This window comes from Phycomyces blakesleeanus (genome assembly GCF_001638985.1).
Source record: "Phycomyces blakesleeanus NRRL 1555(-) unplaced genomic scaffold PHYBLscaffold_36, whole genome shotgun sequence".
In the NCBI taxonomy this organism is placed as follows: Eukaryota; Fungi; Mucoromycota; class Mucoromycetes; order Mucorales; family Phycomycetaceae; genus Phycomyces; species Phycomyces blakesleeanus.
Genome location: NW_017265166.1, coordinates 240,128 through 260,234, shown reverse-complemented (window position 1 = coordinate 260,234; position 20,107 = coordinate 240,128). Strand labels below are relative to the sequence as shown.

Here is a 20,107-nt window from a genome sequence, read left to right as displayed (position 1 = left end):
TATTAAATACCAAATAAAAGCAACAAAACAAAAAGAAAATAAAGACAAAGAAGCCTATCATAACCCCTTTTCCTAATCACTATATACACAAAAAAAAGAGAGAGAAAAAGCCAAGACTCACTAAAAGAAAATCAAAATCAAATTATAAATATATATATTTTTCTTACATTTCTTTAAGCAACCACAGCAATCTTCGACCCCATCCCAACTCATCAAGCACAAACTTCATCAACTTTCCCTCGGTAAGGGAGAATCTAGATCATCATTATAACCACAAATAATAATAATAATAATAATAAAAAACACGCGAACACAATATACGTCTATCTGTATTTTCACCAACACCAACTACAACAATAAAATAATAATAATTTTTTACAGACCACGGCACCTTCAAGATGTGAACAGCCAAACACCCACAGGGAACCGGTGTCACACACCCGACGAATCTCTTCACAGCTTCCGTTTCTCACCTAGCACACCTTACGACATCGACATTTCCGAACTACGACAAACAATTCTCTGTAGACGAGGGCTACTCAAACATTGCTCTATTGATCACAAAGGCAACTGTGCCAACAGCAGCCGTGTGGACTCTTTGTTGACTACAGAAACCTTACCAAATAGTCCACGTCGGCGTCAACATAGTAGCCCAGAAACACGCATCGTTCTCAACATGTCTTCAATATCGGGCATACGAAATTCCAGAGAACAACAGCAGAAACAACAACAACAGCAACAAAAAGAAGAAGAAGAAGACGAAGAAGAAGACGACGAAGACGAAGACGATGATAATGAAGATAATAATGAAAGGCACAGACAGTCTACACCTGCAATTGCCATCAACAACTCGGACCACTCCTCTCGTTCATCTGTCTCTTCTCACACCTCGACATCTTCTTCTTCTCTCACATCGTCATCGTACTCTAGCACTACATTAGATGAAGAAAGCCGGTCCATGCACATATCTATGCCCATTCCCAAGCCGATGCCGATGCCAAAGCCAAGACGAGTTCTTACAGAAGGTCGCTTGCCTTCTGCAGCTACTCCTCGGTCATCCGGCACACCCGCCGCCACGCACCAGCGCCGACGTTCTTTAATCAACATGATGTCCTCTGCACTGCATCACCCTACCCGCTTCTTACCCCAGAACCAAGCCATCATCACAACCCACGAAGATTGTCGCATCAGTGTCTCAAATAACGAAGCCGCATCTATTTTAGTCGGCACCCAAGGAGGCGCAAAGAACCTTGTTGGCCAACTTATCCTTGATTTCATTGATCCAGCTTCACGCTCCCAGTTTGTAAGCGATGTCATCCGCCGTAGAGAGAGCCTGACACCTGCAAACTACCGTTCCGGAGGAGCTGTTCTTGTCTGTGGTGAAGTGGTTAGTATTGTCCTTATTCTTTCTTCTAATGCATGTATATATATGTCTCTCTGTGTGTGTGTGTGTATATATATATGTGTGTACCTAACTTTCGCTCTGCAACCCATGTGCATTTCTATTTTTATGCTTTACATGTATGTATGTATGTATGTATGTATGTATGTATGTATGTATAAAGCTCTCGATTATCAAGCAGGACGGTACAGTGTCGGCAGCGTCTCTGTGGTTAAAAGAAAAACGAACAAGCACAGGGTCATCTGTGTATATTTGGATCTTTGAAGAAGTCTTTCAGAGTCTAGCCTATGTCCAAGTCGATGCCAATGTATGAATTATTTGCTGATTTTAACTTATTTAATTTGGGATCTTCTCTTTTTTTCTTCAAAGAAAAACAAGAAGGTGTAGAACAAGCTTAATTCTCAAAGTTGTTGTTTTTTTAACCCCCAAAATAATAATACTAATAATAATAATAACATTAATATAGGGTATTATGCACCACGTCGATGAAGGCGTACGGAAACTCTATGGATACGATCCAGACGCTCTGATAGGAAAACCGCTTTCCAAATTGATTCCTTCTCTGGAAACATCCAACAGCAGCCAGTCAAAGGCAACTAATACCATCAACACAGACCTCCAAGACATCAACCGACTAAAGTTCTTTGGAAGTACCAGTCAACTGGGTGCAAATTTCCCAGTAATCCTCAGACTCAACTCACCATCACCACCACCATCACCATCACCATCGTCACCATCATCAGCAACAGAAGCAACAATCACAGCATCATCATCCTCACCCTCATCATCCTCATCCTCACCATCATTATCTTCTTCTTTATCTTCGTCATTTTCATCTTCATCTTCATCTTCAAATACATCTCTCTCAACTGTCCGCATCACATCCATCCCTACTCTCGCCGGACTTGTCACAGTTCGCCGAGATGGCTTTATCGAGGGCTGTAATGTAGTGTTTGCAAAGTACATGTTTGGATACTCACAGGAAGACCTTGTGGTTGGAAGGAAGCGTATCGGGGATCTTATCCCTCAATACCCGACTCTGCTCTCTATCCTGGAACAGGACGACTTACTGCACCACGGCTATATCATCAGCCACCCCATCTGTCGCCAACTCCTTGCCGACACACAGCCAAACACAACCACTCACAGACGACTTTCGAAAACACCGCACGGCCAGACCTTGCCTGTGATTACAGCCACCCACCGCGACGGCACCTCATTCGAAGTCGAGCTGCAGATCAAGCGGCTCGAAGGCACAGAAGACAGATGCGCATTGTGGATCACTTTTGACCGCGAAGCAACATTTTCTCGCTTCGGCCACACTCTTGCCCGCCAATCGCCTTTGCTATCTTCTTTACCTACCTCTTCATTTTCCTCTTCCGCCTCTTCCTCCTCTTCCTCGTCATCGTCGTCTTCTTCTACTACAGCTGCTACTGCTACTTCTACTGCTACTCTTATTGGAGGAGGTACTACTTCTGCTACTGGTTTTTTTAGTAGCATCAGACAAACACCTCTACAGCAAACCCAACAACAGATACACCCAACTCAGCAGGTTCAGCAGGTACAACAAATACAGCATACACAACGCCCTAGACACCAGAGCGGAGATCCACGTGAACGCAATATGCTTTCGTTGAGCCACTTGCTTAGAGACCCAATCTTTGAAACAACCGAAACCGAGAGACCAGTTGTTCCGGAACCAGTTTCTGCTTCTGCTCAAGTTGCTGCTCCAGCTGCTACTCCAGCTGCTACTCCAGCTGCTACTCCAGTTGTCGTTCCAGCCGCTGCTAGTACCTCAGCCGCTGCTTCTCCAGCTGCTGCTCTAGGTGCTGCCTCAGTTGCTGCTCCAGTTGTTGCTCCAGTTGTTGCTCCAGTTGCTATTCCAGTTGCTATTCCAGTTGCTATTCCAGTTTCTGCTCAACCAACACCTCAGCTACCAATCCACACCAGCACGATCACAAGCTTTTCGCGGCCATCGTTTGTCTCCGTACCATCAATCACCTCCCCTCCGATCGCCATAACTCCACCATCTTTCACCCGCGCAAATGTTGTCGTGACTCCCGGAGGTACGAACCACATGCAGATGTCGGCATCACTCCAGTACTCTGCACAGACCAATGAGCGATCAATCAATGACTATGAAATTCTGGAAGATCTTGGCCAGGGCGCCTATGGGCTTGTGAAACTGGCAGCTAAGATTGGAGATCCTGAACAAGTAAGTAGATTGAGGTTTTAGATTTAGATTTAGATTTAGATTTAGATTAAAATTAAGTAAGATTTGAGATAAAGATAAAGAGTGTGCTGTGGTGTGCTGTGGTGTGTTGTGTTGTGTTGTGGCTTTTAACGTATGTTTCTCTTTCTTTAAAATTTGATAAATGAATAGAGGAAAGTGGTGATCAAGTATGTGATCAAGTCGCGTATTTTGGTGGATTGCTGGACAAGAGATCGAAAGCTAGGACTTGTTCCAATTGAGATCCATGTTATGCACACATTGCGGAGAATTCCTCATGAAAACTGCAGCGATATGTGTAAGTCTTTGTCTATCTCTGCTTTTGCTTTATTTGTGCCTGTGCCTGTGCTTGTGCTTGTGTTTGTGTTTGTGTATTTTATAGAGATAAAGGACATGTTATTAAAGAAAGAAAGAGATAAAGAGAAAAGAAATACTCGCCAATTTGATGATGATAATAATAATTTCTGTTATATAAAATATAGTGGACTACTTTGAGGATGATGATAACTACTATATCGTGATGGGTTTACATGGAGCAGGGATGGACCTTTTTGATTACATCGAACTCAAGAATGGGATGACTGAAGAAGAGATCCGGGATATTTTCCGGCAGGTCGCTTCAGCCGTCCACCACCTTCATAGCCACAAGATTGTCCACCGAGACATCAAGGATGAAAATGTCATCCTTGACCAGCATGGTGGTGTGAGACTGATTGATTTTGGAAGCGCAGCTTATTTGCGTGAAGGTCGACGCTATGAAACATTTGTCGGCACCCTTGACTACGCAGCACCCGAGATCCTGCGAGGCCAGACTTATGAAGGCCCACCCCAAGACATTTGGGCCCTCGGTATCCTGTTGTACACGCTCATGTACCGAGAGAATCCATTTTATGATATTGATGAGATTATGGCTCAGGAACTACGTGTTCCATTTACTTTCTCCCAAGGTAAATTTGTAGTTGTATATCTATGTGCACTTGCATGTGCATGTGCATGTATATGTGGTGTTCTTGTTTGGTGCATGAAATAACAATTATTTAACATTCTCTGTTTTTGATGTGTATGTACACAATTAGGGTCTCTTGACTTGATAAAGAAGATGCTTAATCGTGATGTAGAGAAAAGACTGACGATCTCAGAGGTGCTGGCTCACCCATGGTTGAGCTCTTAAACCAAGACAGATTCAGAAAGAAATGAAGGACAAGAAGATGATCAAGAGAAAAAATTACAAACCTCTTGTTATTTGCTATGTATAGGTTATGGCTACCTTCTGTTCTACCCCTCCTTTTTTTATATATTTCCATTCAAACCTCCTTTACTTTTTATTATTTATATAGTTTCTTTTCATCATTGTTAAGCTCTACAATTGATCTTGACTTCTTTGTAAACCCTTTTAGCTTTCTATCTCCCCCCTTTTTTTTATATTCATTTTTATATTCATTTTCATTTTCATTTTCATTTTCATTTTCATTTTCATTTTATTTGTGTAGAATATTTTATCTTATTTTCATTTCATTTCATTTCATTTTCTTTCATTTTCTTTCCTTTCCTTTAAACAAATCTATCTATATTTTCCTTTTTTAGATTCTCATTCTTTTCAATTATTCCATCATGTACACTTTCTCTCTAACTAACTAACTAACTAACTAACTAAATATCCAATTATCTTTATATTTTATTTACTACCTTTCTTCTTATTCTTTTATATACATAATATATACATATTAAATAAATAACTTTTTATATAATCTACCTTTTAATTTCCATATAAAAATATTTGAATTACCATTAACATAATAATGATCATTATTTGATTATCTAAAAGAAGAATAATCCACAAAATAAATAAATATATTCTAGAGCCATTCATTCAAAAAATACATGTAAAATAATAGAAATGAATTGAAAATTTTGATTTCACAATTAAAAAAAAAAAATCCAAATTTATTTATTTAATTATAGGAGCTTTTGTTATGGGTTTCTTCATTCATTCAAAGTCATAAAGCTATTCACTGCTTTTATTATTATATTTGTCGATCTTGGAATGAGGGGGATTTGCTAGTGGATATCATACGATAAAAGTGATCAAATTAACAAATGGCCATAAAGATCACAGCATTTTGGGATTTGCTTGTTTTTAATAATAAACACAATTACCAGCATATTCACATCTGTCTTGCCCTTTTCAAATTACTAGCCATAGATTGATCAATTAAATAAAGGAAGAAAAATGAAAGAATAGGGAAATAAATCTCGTGATAAAAGTTTTGTGCTGATCTTGTCAAGATTGCAACGCACCTTGGTTCTTGGACCAAGATGTCAACGATGCTCATAATATGTGCTAAATTAAATTTTTTTTTCTATTTCTTTATTCAAAGTAAAATAAAGTACCAGAATCATAGCTATTACCAATAGCTCTTTTAACACAAAACAATAACGATAACTAAAGTATTCGCTCTCTCTCTCTCTCTCTCTCTTTCTCTTTCTTTTTCTCTCAAAATAAGATTCTATTTTATGATTTTCAGACAACCTAAATTATCCATCGTTTAATCACAATAAATAACTTGACGACCTGTCTATTGAAACGAATTTAAAGGAGTCAAAAGGAGTCAAAGATAGTTATAGAGAAAGATTGAGAGAGAGAGAAAAGTTAAAATAAATAAATAAATTATAACAAGCATAAAAGGGGTGGTGAAGTTGGCTTAAGAAATTTTTTTTTTAAAAAAAAAGACAAAGAACAAGAACATGAATAGGAATATGAATGGCTATGACAATAATGATAGGTATGAACATGAGTATAAGTATCAACATGAGCATGAGCATGAGCATGAGCATGAGCATGAGCAAAAAGAAGAGGAAGAGTAATAGGAAGAAGATAGAGAAGAACAAGAGCAAGAAAGGGGGGTGGAGTGGGTATGTTACTGATGGAATGTCAAATGAGAAAAGACCAAGCTCAACATTGCTCCTGGATAGGCAAAGCTACACCTGTTTTTATTATTATTATTATTATCATTTTATTAGTTCATGGGTTGTATATTACCTTTTACCACTTAATCAACTACAGCTACTACAGCTACTACAGCTACTAAAGCAACAGAAACAGCTGCTACTCATATCTAAGCTCTAATATTATTATTAGTATCATTGATATTCTTATTATAAAGTAGTACACATATATAAAGAGGTTTCCATTTTATACAGCTTCTTCCGGTGTGTTCCTTGAGCAAAGAAATTGTATTCAAGCATACAACAGAATACTATTGTACTGTATATCAGACCCCCTTTATATATAGACAGATATATATATATATATATATATTTATATATCTCGTAAACACTCGCCATTTGACTTTCCCCCACATCCCTCCCCCTTTTCCTCTATCATTCTCTCTCTTTCTTTCTTTCTTTCTTTCACTCACTCTCTTTCTCTCTAATTCATTCATTCACAGATTCATTCATTTACCAATTCATTCATTAATTCATTAATCTTTTGACCTTTTTCTTTTCTCTCTCTCTCTCTCTTTCTCTTTATTCTCCCTTTTATTTTTTATTTTATTACAAGGTCATGACCATGTCACCATCTGCGAATCGCATTCATTACCTCGACCATCTCTACAAAGACCTAAACCCCGATTCACCATCACTTGCTCCGCCTGAAAACAATCCACCTCAGGACGATATTGATGGTCAACAACAACAACGACAACACCCAGACAACACCCAGTCCACAACCATAGCCACACCCTTAACTACTACAGCTATCACCGATTCTCTCTGTATAAAACCATTTTATTTTCCGTTTGGAAAACCAATTTCTACAGTACAACGCGACCTGAATGACAAGAAGATATTTGTAAGATACTTTATGTGTTTAATGAATTATGTACAAGCTATTATATATATATATATATATTATATATATATATCTTTATGTGTCTTTTTATATACATAAACTTAGGCAGTCGTTAGACACCTTTATGGCATTCGTACTTTTTTGAGAGAAGAACAATTTGTGCCAGTAACAAAGGCATGTGGACTGCCGCGTTATCTCAACATGGCACTCTTCAGAAGAATGAATGTACAAGAAGAACCAGAAGATGGTGTATCGTTTGAACAATTCGTTCGGTAGGCTAATTAACAAGAATAGATACATAATATCTTTTTTATTTATTTAACTATTGATTTCGTAAAATTTTGTGTGCATTAAATCTAATATATTTATATTTAATTGTTGTTATTTATTTATCATTATTAGCGGGTGGATAATGCTGTCTTACGATCGATACAGTGACGAATCAATAATATTCAACATTCTCAAGAGACCTGGATTTACCTGGTTGAACCCTGAAGATTTCATACCAGTATTAGAAGGTACAAAATCTATTGTAGATAATAAATACTTCAAAAAAGAAAGCAATTCTACAAGCTAGACAGATACATGAATAAGATAAACAAATATATACATATCTACACTCTATCTAGATATTGTCTATAATCATCCAGGTCTACAGTCTTTAGCAGATAATCCAATGTTTCAAGAACGCTACAGTATGTTTTGATCGGAACAACCTGCACATCATCTGTATTCATTTATCTTACTACATATATATATACATCATCTCCCTTTGACTTTTGCTGATTGTAGTCGAAACTGTGATTTGTCGCTTATATTACGATGGCCGATGCCCAGGCGGCAAGATGAACCTGAACCAATTTCGACAAAGCAAATTTACCATGATGATCAAGGCACTAGGACCCAATATCGATCTCAACAATGTAATAAAGATAAAGGGTGATTATACCAAAGAGATTCCTTTTCTTCTTCTTCTTCTTCTTCTTCTTATATATATATATATATATATATATTCCTAATCTCACACTTGTCATAAATTAGACACACGATTGTTTTTCTTATAAGCATTTCTATGTCATCTACTGCAAATTCTGGGCACTTGACACCGATCACAATCTCATTATATCCCAACACGATCTAATGAAATACAATCAGTCGACTCTATCTATTTGGATCGTTCATAGGATTATGACTTGTGGACGGATAGCAGCATTTGATCAAGCGTACAAGAGCAATGTAGAAGTAACACCTGTCTTGACATATCTTGATTACATATGTAAGTATATGTATTATTCTTCTTCTTGACATTATTATTTAATTGGTTACTGCCACATGTTTCTATCATCCTTATATAATATTATTATCTCTAACAAAAATAAGAACATATTTGCATGTACATTCATTTCTTCTTCTTCTTCGTCTTCTTTTTTGTAGGGTTCTTGTTGTCAGAAATTGACAAGAGTACTACCATGGCAATTGAATACTGGTGAGTTAAATGTTCTCTTAAAGCTCAGATATCCTATATATATATATATATTTGTACTTATGGTTTTCAGGTTTCGATGTATGGATGTCGATGGCAATGGGGTTTTGACTAAGTATGAATTAGCGCAATTCTGGGAAGATCAAGATGCAAGGTACTCAATGATAACAGATAACAGATAGCAGTAGATGTAGATCTATATAACTATGCCTTTCTTTTATTACAGTTTACATCTGACTCACTAATATCTACTTTATATATATATACATACCAAAAGACAACGTTACTATGGTGTTGGTCCAGAAGACAGGATTCAATTTAAGGATGTAATGTGTCAAATGTAAGGCCTTTTCTTCTACTATTTTTGTTTTGTTTTCTTCCTCTCTTCTTCTACTACTACTACTTCTATCAGTTTTTTTTGTATTAATATTATATATATATATATATATATATTGTTTGTTTAGGAATGACCTTATACAGCCAAAAACACCCAATCAATTCAGATTATCTGATCTAAAGCGTAATGGTTACATGGCCGAACGTTTCTTTGACACCTTTCTGAACTTTGATCGATTCCAAATTCACGAGTCTTGTCAAGGTCTTTTACGACCCAAGCAAAAATATGAATTGGAGAAGCGAAAGTTAGAATCTGGAGACAATAGTCCTGTCTATACTGACCTAGACCATTTTCTCCTAGGGTATGAAGATTGATATATATATATTTAAAGAGAAATGATATTTATACCTATATACTTTCTTGGTATTCTAGGGATTGGAAAGAGTACGCAGAATATGAATACATTCATATCCTGGCCGCTGAACGTAACGATACATTGTGGGAAGAACACGACAATGGAGAGATAGACATATACGATGACTTTTGCGAGAAAGAAGACGGTCTTGATACCGAAGACAGAGACCATCAAGAGAAAGAGGGAGAGAAAGAGAAATACGATGAAAATGAAACTGAAACTGAAACTGAAACTGAAACTGAAACTGAAAATAAGAACGGATACTGCTATGAAGATGTGGTCGACTTTCGATATTTTGATCAATATTCTGCTTACGATTGCAGTAGGCTCAGGGCAGCCTTGGAAAATGAAAGTCTCTATGATTTTGCAGAGAAAGAAGATACTTTACCTTTCCAACAGCCTATTGCTCCACCAAATGAAATTGAAAAAGAAGACGAAGAAGACGAAGACGAAGAAGAAGAAGAAGAAGAACGATTTGTACTAGGTCTGCCTGTCTCTGAGAGTACAAGCGACCTAGAGAGTGATATCAGTCTACCAAACACGCCTACCTTGACAGATAAAGACATTGGAGCTATAGATTGGAGTATTTTCGCTAAACAAGCAGGTCCAAACACAAACTATTTGACATGGCTGAATACAAATACCAAAGGGAACGATGAAAAGGAACGAGATGTGGAATCTCCATGGATATAAATCACCCAAGTTACCCAAGATCAAATGCCCTTTTTTTTAACTAACTACACTTGCTCCACCTATAAGTATTTTCATATACTTTATCTATTCTTCTTTTCCTATCATCATTATTACTTCTTTCTTTCTTTCTTTTTATTATTATTATTATTTCATATATATTTTACTTTATTTTTCTTCAATGTATCTTTTTATACTTTTCTTTACTACAAAAAAAACAAAACAGAATAAATAAATAAATAAAGAAATAAAGAAATACGCATTATATAAATTATATTATCTTTAAATACAAGACTTTTCAGTCCTCTCATCACCTTTTACCCCAGTGACTTTTTTTATTAGAAGTATGTGTAATACTATTGTTCTTTGCTATGTCTATCCCTCCTACACCTCCTGCCCCTCCTGCTCCTCCTGTTCCACTTTGTTTGTGATTCAATCCAAGCGATCGTTTTAACTTTGCAATGAATCCAACTACATGATCGTGCACTTCTTCTCTGTTTTTCCCATTTTTTTCCACTTCACGTCCTTCCCGGAATTGCCTATCTAAAACCAAATCCCATAAAATAATGAAGAAAAATTAAATTAAAAAAAGGTCAATATACATTCCTCATTATTATTATTTCTTTTTTTAAAATATATATATATATATATCTTAATGGAACATACTGAGGTGTACTGGAATATCTGCATCTACCACTGGCGCCAGAATTTCATCAACTTTTGATGTACGAATATAAACCAGCATGTATGCGTTTGTAAATCGTTTGAGAGATTGTGCACTGCCATTTCGCATTTTCCCATCAAGGGTCGAAGGGTCATTTGAGCTGCGTAGAGGCTCATCGCCAAAATTGTCTTGGTAGACCTCTTTGAGGGTAACTGGAGTAACACGATCGTCGTCAAAGCGAAACCTAATTATAAATTATAAATATAAGATTAAAGAGTATCTATGTACACTTTTCTTTATTTATCATGACTCTTTCTATCTCTTTGGACTCTTACCATTTTCCGTTTTTCTCGGGTTTAATGAGGGCAAAATAATGGCCTCCATCAAGATCACCGCTGTGCACAAGAACGCTAAATCCAAAAAAAAAAATCTGTCAATTACTCCCAACATTCTTCAATATTATTATTTTTTTGGAGTGATCTCCTCAAGTTCACCCCGGTCCCCTTTCCATTATGTATATTTTTACCCATAAAGTGTATAGTCAAAAGGACCAGCCTCGTCACCACCGGCTTTGGAACAGTAAGCATCTAGATTGATACTTTCGGGAAATTCGTGATGATCATTGATCTATAACAGATAATGATATTAGATAATTAAATCAAATGACTTCACTATACTTACTTTGACCATCGAATCTCTTTTCATATCGTATTCAAATCGTTTGAGCTGTAGGTGAAGTACGGGTGGAAAACTCTCAAAGAAGACACCTTTCTGTGCGTCCTGAAGACCATGTCCCTCGGCCATATATTTATTGTCACCTTGCATTGTTTCGACTGCTATGTATTCTTTGAATGATTCGCGGAGATCCTTACATCCTTTGACATTTAGTTGGATATCTATCATGTAGAGATATATTGATTGGCATTTGTTAATCAAATAAATAAAAAATTAATTAATTAATTAATTAATTAATTAAACTATTAGTAAGCATTATTATCTTTAATTCTGCTTTTTTTTTGCATATATGAATATATGAACTAAAGATTTATGATTAAAGTTAACTAATGCCAATAGCAATAGTGATATTTTACCGTAAAAGTCTTCCACACGTGAAGATTCATAATCCACTTGTAGACATTTGATATAGCTTTTCATCTTTCCTACAAACAATCCTCGGACCGTTCCTCCTGCAGGTGTACCCTAAAGAAGACAATTAAAATAGTTGAGATAAATGATATACTTGTATAATGAATACCAAATATATATATATATATATATATATATATATATATATATCGTGTTACATGGTCTGAAGGATCCAAAAAGAAATAAATAATATACTATTCTCAATTCCTTTGATTCTTTTTTCCTTTTTCTCTCTCTTCATATTCCTATCCCCTTAATAACATACCTTCATTTTCATTTCAAGATTATCCTGTAAGACTCGATTGAATTCTTGGACATCGTGCTGCATAAAAGCATCAAGAGTATCCCACCCAAAAGATCTTGTTAACTCGGTTGTACCTAGATACCCACATTATACAATTCAATGCAATATAATATAATATAATATAATATAATTTTATTTTATTTTATTTAATTTAATTTAATTTAATTTTATGGATTTATATACGTATAAGTTACAAAAGTCGTTTTGTTGTTTTGCTTGTTTGTTTTATATTTATTCTGTTAAATAACCAAAAGAAAAGGAAAAAGAACTCACCAACTGGATCGTTTGAAGACTGAAGGTTGTAAAAACATCGTTGTAATGCAAGAGCTACACTTTTGGTAGGATCTTCGGTTTCTGTTGAGATTTGGTAAACCGCTTTTCGGAAACTGTTTGTGCAGTAGAGTGACTGGAGAATTGAATTCATATAACAAGTAGCGCCTTGATTCTTGATGCCAACAAAACCTGTTTCCTTTCTTGAATCGTAGCTACGGTAAATCAGAAATCGCATTAAAGAGGTGTATTGTTAATGTTTCTTTCTTTATATATATAAAGAAAAAGAAAAAGAAGAAGAAGAAGAAGATATGTCATGGTAAAATTTCATCGTGCATTTTTTTCTTTAAATGTATATATAACTATATATACATTCTGTTTGTGGATAATAAAGAACGAAAAGAAAGAAGAAATTGGTTTCTTACTGTATCAAGTTGTGCCATAATACACCTGTTTCGTCTTTCATGACCCGGAGATAGACTGAGATGTGAGACCGGTTATTGATTAAGAACGGACCTTTGCCTTGATGTGTTCGAGTCAACCCTTTGATTTCATAAAACCGAGTAAATCCCCAATCGACTTCTTCTCCACAAAACCGATGTTGTGCCTCTAATATAAAGAAACAATAAAACATAGACCATTAATTAATTAGTTAATTAATTAATTAATTAATTATTAAAATAAGAATGTTAATGTTAATGTGGGTTTCAATTGAAGTTTCAAAAGCAAGAGAGATACTTTAATATCTTCCACATTAGCATTAGCATTATCATTATATAAATAAAGGAAGATTACTATATAGTATATATAATATAATATGTTTGTTTGTTTGATGCATACGATTGGAGTAAAACTGAGTAGGATCGTCCGGGTTGGATATAACCAAACCAAATTGAGCGCATACGTGCCAATCAGGTACATTGGCACTCGATTCTTCTACTTTGAGGTAAAGTGACAACGAATCATGTTGACCGTTTCCTTTGGGATAAAGTAAAATACGCCTGAACACAATCCAAATCATTAAAAAGAAAATTATTAAGTGACAAATATACATATATAATATGAAAGAACAAAAAGATATATATATATAAAGACAGTTTTTTTTGAATAGTAGTAATAATATTAATATCACTATTACTATCACTAAGTACTATTACTCCTAAATACTACCAGTAAAACAGAAGTATTAATAGTAAGATGCAAAGGATGTATACCATGTGAATCCACCAGCAATGAAACTTGGGCTATATGATTTCAGTTCAGCATCTTTCCAATTTTCTACCGGCCAGTGAAATACTTTGAATTCAACCGTCTGTAGTCCACTGGTGTCTGGTAAGATGCGTGGTACCATGACTTCTTCTACAATCATCGAAATGATAGACCGAATACTTTTATTGATAAGAAAACCAAAGAGAATACAATAAGGTGTAGGGAGTATGGTGAAGGATGTGAGAGAACACTTGGCAGATCTTCTTACCATTAAATATACCCTTCTTTTTTAAAAGGTCAAGAGGTTCGGCCTGCATGACAGATGGCATGACAGGCATGTCCAAACCAAGACTTTTTGGAGCAGCTGTGACGGTGAGAGCACTTCCGTGCGAGTTCATTGAGTATTTTAGCTTAATTGGAATGATTTAACTCAAGGTAAAAAGAAATAATAATAACAATTTAAAAAAAATAAAAAATAAAATAAAATAAAATAAAATAAAATAAAAAATAAAAAAACAAAAAATATTAATAAATAATAATAATAATAATAATAAGTAGAAGAAAAATTAATAAAGTAAAACAATTAATAGAGAAAGAAAGGCAAGTTGAAATCCTTGAGTATCTTAAAAGGTCAGTGTTGTTTTTGGAGTTATATATATATATATATATCTGTCTGTGTCTGTGTATGCGTCTGCGTCTGCGTCTGCGTTTGTCTATGCGTCTATGCGTCTATGCGCCTATGCGTCTGTGTGTGTACGTGCGTATGGGTGTGTATAGAAAGGTAGGTAGATAGATACATAAAGAGAGTGGGTGTGTGTGGGTTGGGTTTGTGCGGGTGCTGGATGGGTGATGTGATTTTAAGTATAATGCTGACTAAAAAGGGAAGGTGTGCATAAATCAACGGTTGTTGGTGAAAGAAACTGGCCAATGATTAGATTTCCTTCTATTCGCCCATGGTAAAGAAAGGGAATCATTCTTGGTTTGGTGTGATAGTAAGCTGTCCTGTTGGTCCGTGTTTGGCAGTTGCTACAATACAATACAATACAAATTATATATGTATTTATTTATATAGTTGCCCCATTCTCGGAGGAACACCCCGACAATCTTACCATATATGTTAGTCACTCGTTAAAGCATCTTGTTTCGAATGACTTTAATTGGTATAATTCTACTAGAGTGACGATGTACTCTTCTACAAGTATTTGATATATGTAAAAGACTTGTGGAAGATTTCTATTGAATTTCTGTTGTTGATTTATGTAAATTATTTGCGAGGTTTAGCATAATTCAAAGATAAAGATAAAAATAAAAATAAAAATGCACTCACAAAAGAACAAAATCTTTACATCATTTTTTTTTGTATTTCATATATTTAAATTTTGTGCTGTGTAAAAGAGAGATAGAGAAAGAGGACCAAGTCTAATATCCAATCAGAACCTTGGTTCTAATACATGAGTATCAAGTGAAGAAGGAAAGACCAAAAGAACAAATAAACTAGTGTGAATTACGCTTTTCTTAGTCGTCGTTGTCGTTGTTTTCTGTTGCTGTTGCTGTTGCTGAGCATTGATCCATCCCTTTAGTCCCCCCCCCTCCTTACCTTTCCCCCAAAAAAACCCCTTGGCATTGGAACAAAAAGAACAAAAAAAACCATTTTTGTGTATTGCTCTTAAGGAATATTAGTGTGTAACATTTATAAAAGAAGGTTGAATTGAAACACACCTTTTGAAGAATTTGACTTTTTTTTTTCTTTTTTCTTGATTGGTCTCCTTTGTGAGAAGTAGCAATTAATTTCTGTGAGGATGTACAAGACGTACAAGATGTGTATGATAAGTTCTGTTGAAAATGAGTCAACTGCTCGGTGTGTCTATTGACCTAAAAGTTTAATAGTAATAAAAGTCACTCAAAATTAAATGATACTCAAATGAACTACTTGGTGTTTATTCATAAAACATAATGACTTGATTTTGTTGGATATAATCCTCCAAAAGGATTAGTAATACATCTAAAGACCTTGACTTACTAGTCAGCATTACACAATTATATAACAAAGTGTATATGTTGTACTACTTTAAAAAAAAAAGAAATAAAGTGGGAAATTTCACCCAAGCCTTACTATGGTCATATATTAATAGAGTGCTCGCTGCCTTGGTATAAGCCTAGATTATATGAGAGTGTGTATCTCAATTAACCAAGTGGTTTATCTTTGACAAGATTGAATAAACCAATAACTTGGATTTAGATAAGAAAGCATGTAATGATAAGTGTACCTGAGATGAGAGCCAGAGTAGTTATAATTCTATGTGTAATGTCTTTAAAGTATCATGGACCTAAAGTCGTTATATCCATTGACAGCTGAAAGAATAATAAACATAATAATACACACTCACGTACACACATCAAAAGGCTTCATGGTAAAATTTTATTATTGAGTAAGATACTTAACTGTGGATATATCAATACATTCACATACACACATTGCTTTCTATAAGCCAGCATAGAGCATAAACAGTATAAACCTACATCTTTTGATGTGCAATTGTGCTGCCAAGTACCTCAAGTCTGTGATTATCGCTTTCCAAACTATTCGGTTTCACATTAACCCGGGTAATATACAATTATGACTTGGCTTTTTATTTATTTATATATTTATTTATTTCTTTATCTAAGGAGAATAACAATAAAAAGTTATATATAAAGCATATAGACTAAAAGAAGTATGTTTTATCGAGACTGCAAGTCCCCTTTGATTGGCTTGGACATATCCAAAGAATAAAGCTACTGTCTTCATTTCTAAAGGAGATGTTTCTTTGGACCTTCAACGTCGATGCTTTCAAGAGTCTTTCTGGAGATGGGGGGTCGAGGATATCTAAGCGTTCAATACCAATGTGTTTGATAATAAGGAACGGACCATGGGCAGAAGGAGACCGTTTTGCTGATAGACCGTCGACAGCGTTTAATAATACCGGAAACTTAATGAGGTTTTGATTGTCAATAGAAAATTTAAGGGAGATTTTGGTCAAGTCATGTTGGCTAGAGTTGTATGCCAGTCAAAATTCATCAAGGTTCTCATACCAGGTAGTAATGTTTTTTTTCCTTGGGTTCCATGAAAGAAATGATTATATTCCTGAAAGCGGCCATGAACCTTTCAACAAAACCATTGCCTTCAGGGTGATAAGCTGAAAAAAAAAACTGGTGGGTACTGAGTTGAGTGGTGATGTCCATAATCGGTGTTCTTGAGCATATCTGACCATTCTCCCTGAGAGTGGAGAGCACTTGACTATGGGTGGCAGAGACCAATTTACCAGAGTTCTCAGATACAGAATTGAGGTCTGCAAACCGAGAGAAAATGGTTTGAATGATGATGATAGACTGGTTGTCCGAGAATGAGATTGAAAGGCGGCTATGAACACCGACTGGGATGTAATTAATGGGATAAACTACAGAGTGAGAATGCTTGGGGCTCGTGTGGAAAATGTAGAATTGGGTCCTTTGATTCGTTGGCAAGTCTCGCAGTGATTATCGTGGCTCTTCACCCACTTGTGTAAGCCTGGAGTATAGAAACGTCAAGCAAGCATTTAAAGATTGTGGCCGACACCGAAATGACCAGAAGTTGGATTAGCATGGAGGAGTTGAACCATTTCTTCACACATTTATTGTAGTAGAACAGGGCGGGGGCAAAGAAAAGGGCGCTGGACAAGACAGTATAGCTGGTAAGAAGTGAGGAAGCGTCTTAAAGTTCTCGACAGTAATTAACAGTAGCCTAGAGAGAGAGAGTAATGTCAAAAGGAGGAATAAAGCAGACAAGAGTCACAGAGAAACCATGCTGAACAGGGTGCCGAATGGGTGCTTCGGAACTAGTATAGACAAAGTTGTTGTGAGGATTACGTTGACCAGGAATAGTGCCAGTACCAGCAGTACAGGTGCCATCCGTATTAAGCCCAAAGGATCGAAAAAGCAGGAAAGCATAGAACTGGAGCGGAGGTCAAGGTCATCTTGAAGGTCATAAGCTTTCAGACGAGTAGAAGCCCAAAACCAGATATAATCCTTTTCGAGAAAATTGCTCAGCAGGGTAGTAATGATGGCAAAAAAAGAATACCGAATGAGTAAAGATAGTAATCAGTGGGACCAAGTAACAAGCGGACATCTGCGGATAGAGGGATATGGAAGTTAAAGCAAGTACCGATTTTCTCTGTATCGGTGTGAAGACCAACAGGTGAGAGAACATAGCCAAGGAAATATATCCAATTTCTATTAAAGGAGCATTTAATAAGCATGAGTTTAGGGACAAGAGTACAAAGGTAAAAGGATATTTTACAGAAATTCTTGAGATGTTGGTCGAAAGTAGGACTGAAGGATATAATGGCATCCGAGTATAGCAAGCAAATTTCTCGTTTGAGATCGGTCTAGACAGAGTTTATGAGACGTTGCATAGTAGCAGGAGCAGATCAAAATTGAAAGGGCATTCGAGAAAATCCAAAAAAGTTGCGATGGTAAAAAGGAGCAAAATCCATTATAGAAGAGCAAGGGACAGGACCAAGGCCAAGCAGAGAATTATCAATACGAGCGAGAGGATAGACATCTTTGGTATTTGTGCCGTTAAGTCAGGGATACTTGGCACAGAACCGGACTAAGCCATTATTTTTGGGAGTCAGGATTACCAGAAAATACCATGGAGAATGGCAAGAAATAGTGACACCTTATCGTAGAATTCCATCGATGAGACCATTAATCGTATCATTTGCGACAGAAAATATACCATACGGAAGATATTAGATAGGATGTTTAATACTAGTGTTATTATGATACTGTACCAGGTGAGTAATTTGATTGAGTTCAATGTCAAGGTAATTGCACAATGGGAAATGAGTGGTGATTCTGATGGTGATTTTGTAGAGAGAGAAAAAGGTATTTTCCAAAATCATTACCGCAATCACCAATCATTTTGCATTGTTGCAGAAAAATTGGAGGACATGCTACTAATAGAACCAGCATGTTTAGCATCCAGACAGTGATATAGAACTTTCCTGAAATTCAAGGTGAGCAGCAGGTGGTGAGGGAAGATGTAAACTAACCAGAGGAATAATAATAATAATAATAAAAAGCAAAGGTTAGTAGTATATAAAAGCAATTCAAATACTTGTATTCAAATTGTTAAAGTCAATGTCTAATTTGATCATTTTAATTCAAATCAAACCAGATTCGCTCAAGCAAACCACGCAAGCAGTAACAAAGTCAAACTTTTCAGCGACCAAGTTATAGGGAGTAGAAACCACACCAATTGGATTATCAGGTCCAGAAATCTTCGGCATAGCAATGGCTATGACTACGGAGTATCATAGCAGATATGAGATGCCATAAAGCAGATGTAACCAAAAAAGAAAGTCTTAGCCGGTCTTGCGCTAAGCTTGATACCAAGAGGACTCGGACCGGAAAAAGCCTTACTTCGCCAGTGCAAGTATCAAATATGGCTCTGTATTTTTGAAAGAGCATAGCCAAAAAAAAATGACAGTCCGTAAGAGAGAGTCGAAAATGGGACGACAGACAGAAAAGGTCAGATTACCAAAGCAAATAGTAACTATGGTAGAGCCTCGAGTCGAAACTGATGTATCAGTATTAGTATCAGTAGCAGTAGCAGTAGAGCACACGATATTGGGGATGTAATCAGTCTTAGGATCTAGTGTATTGACTAAATCAGTACGAGTGGCCAAAAGATTCGTATCTGTGGCAGTTGAACAAGTAGCACCAGCGCTGGTAATAGTACAGTTTAGCTTAGATCTCGAGATTTTAGACAAAAAAGGAGTACTTTCTATGGAGGACATGGAACTGGATGAGACCCATGTGTTGTTGATTTTAACCTTGAGCAATACATACCAAGTGTCTTGAACCGTAGAGGAGGCGCAGTAATTGACTTCAGTACGAGGGGAAGCAATATAAAAAACGGCGGTGACAGGAAGAGTAGAGCCATATGAATACCAGCTGTTGAGATGCGGGGTAGAAGTAATGGAATAACAATGAGAAACCATTTCTTTAATGCGGCTAACATGGTTTAAAAGATTGATCTTCTTTGTAAAAAAAAACGACGACGCTTGGGTAGATAGCCATCT

At 36.1% G+C, this 20,107-nt stretch overlaps 5 protein-coding genes across 5 annotated transcripts; 2 read left to right on the top strand and 3 right to left on the bottom strand.

Moving 5' to 3' along the window:
- Positions 1-3,485: 3,485 nt before the first annotated feature.
- On the top strand, positions 3,486-4,803 carry PHYBLDRAFT_119257 (hypothetical protein; the record flags this gene model as incomplete). The annotated part of the gene is made up of 4 exons (XM_018428674.1): positions 3,486-3,617; positions 3,786-3,930; positions 4,115-4,579; positions 4,709-4,803. 4 exons carry the CDS (start codon positions 3,486-3,488, stop codon positions 4,801-4,803), a joined length of 837 nt encoding a protein of 278 aa, XP_018284470.1.
- Positions 4,804-7,197: 2,394 nt separating this feature from the next.
- On the top strand, positions 7,198-10,413 carry PHYBLDRAFT_70884 (hypothetical protein; the record flags this gene model as incomplete). The annotated part of the gene is made up of 11 exons (XM_018442356.1): positions 7,198-7,485; positions 7,591-7,757; positions 7,888-8,003; positions 8,115-8,180; positions 8,278-8,408; positions 8,527-8,761; positions 8,920-8,971; positions 9,042-9,122; positions 9,246-9,308; positions 9,433-9,559; positions 10,120-10,413. 11 exons carry the CDS (start codon positions 7,198-7,200, stop codon positions 10,411-10,413), a joined length of 1,620 nt encoding a protein of 539 aa, XP_018284469.1.
- Positions 10,414-10,686: 273 nt separating this feature from the next.
- Positions 10,687-14,429, bottom strand: PHYBLDRAFT_137306 (hypothetical protein). Its single transcript, XM_018429850.1, has 12 exons — positions 14,272-14,429; positions 14,009-14,153; positions 13,635-13,795; positions 13,220-13,403; positions 12,798-13,009; positions 12,486-12,598; positions 12,166-12,274; positions 11,756-11,970; positions 11,601-11,701; positions 11,410-11,484; positions 11,077-11,318; positions 10,687-10,953 (listed from the first exon to the last, which is right to left on the bottom strand). The coding sequence occupies exons 1-12, from the start codon at positions 14,399-14,401 to the stop codon at positions 10,721-10,723; spliced, it is 1,920 nt and encodes a 639-aa protein (XP_018284468.1). The 5' UTR covers positions 14,402-14,429; the 3' UTR covers positions 10,687-10,720.
- Positions 14,430-18,064: 3,635 nt separating this feature from the next.
- On the bottom strand, positions 18,065-18,382 carry PHYBLDRAFT_119261 (hypothetical protein; the record flags this gene model as incomplete). The annotated part of the gene is made up of 1 exon (XM_018428675.1): positions 18,065-18,382. A coding segment is annotated over one exon (318 nt), but the record flags the coding sequence as incomplete, so codon positions are not given.
- An 804-nt stretch (positions 18,383-19,186) lies between these two features.
- PHYBLDRAFT_70881 (hypothetical protein) lies at positions 19,187-20,026 on the bottom strand (the record flags this gene model as incomplete). Its single annotated transcript, XM_018442355.1, has 2 exons — positions 19,187-19,326; positions 19,564-20,026. 2 exons carry the CDS (start codon positions 20,024-20,026, stop codon positions 19,187-19,189), a joined length of 603 nt encoding a protein of 200 aa, XP_018284466.1.
- Positions 20,027-20,107: the final 81 nt, after the last annotated feature.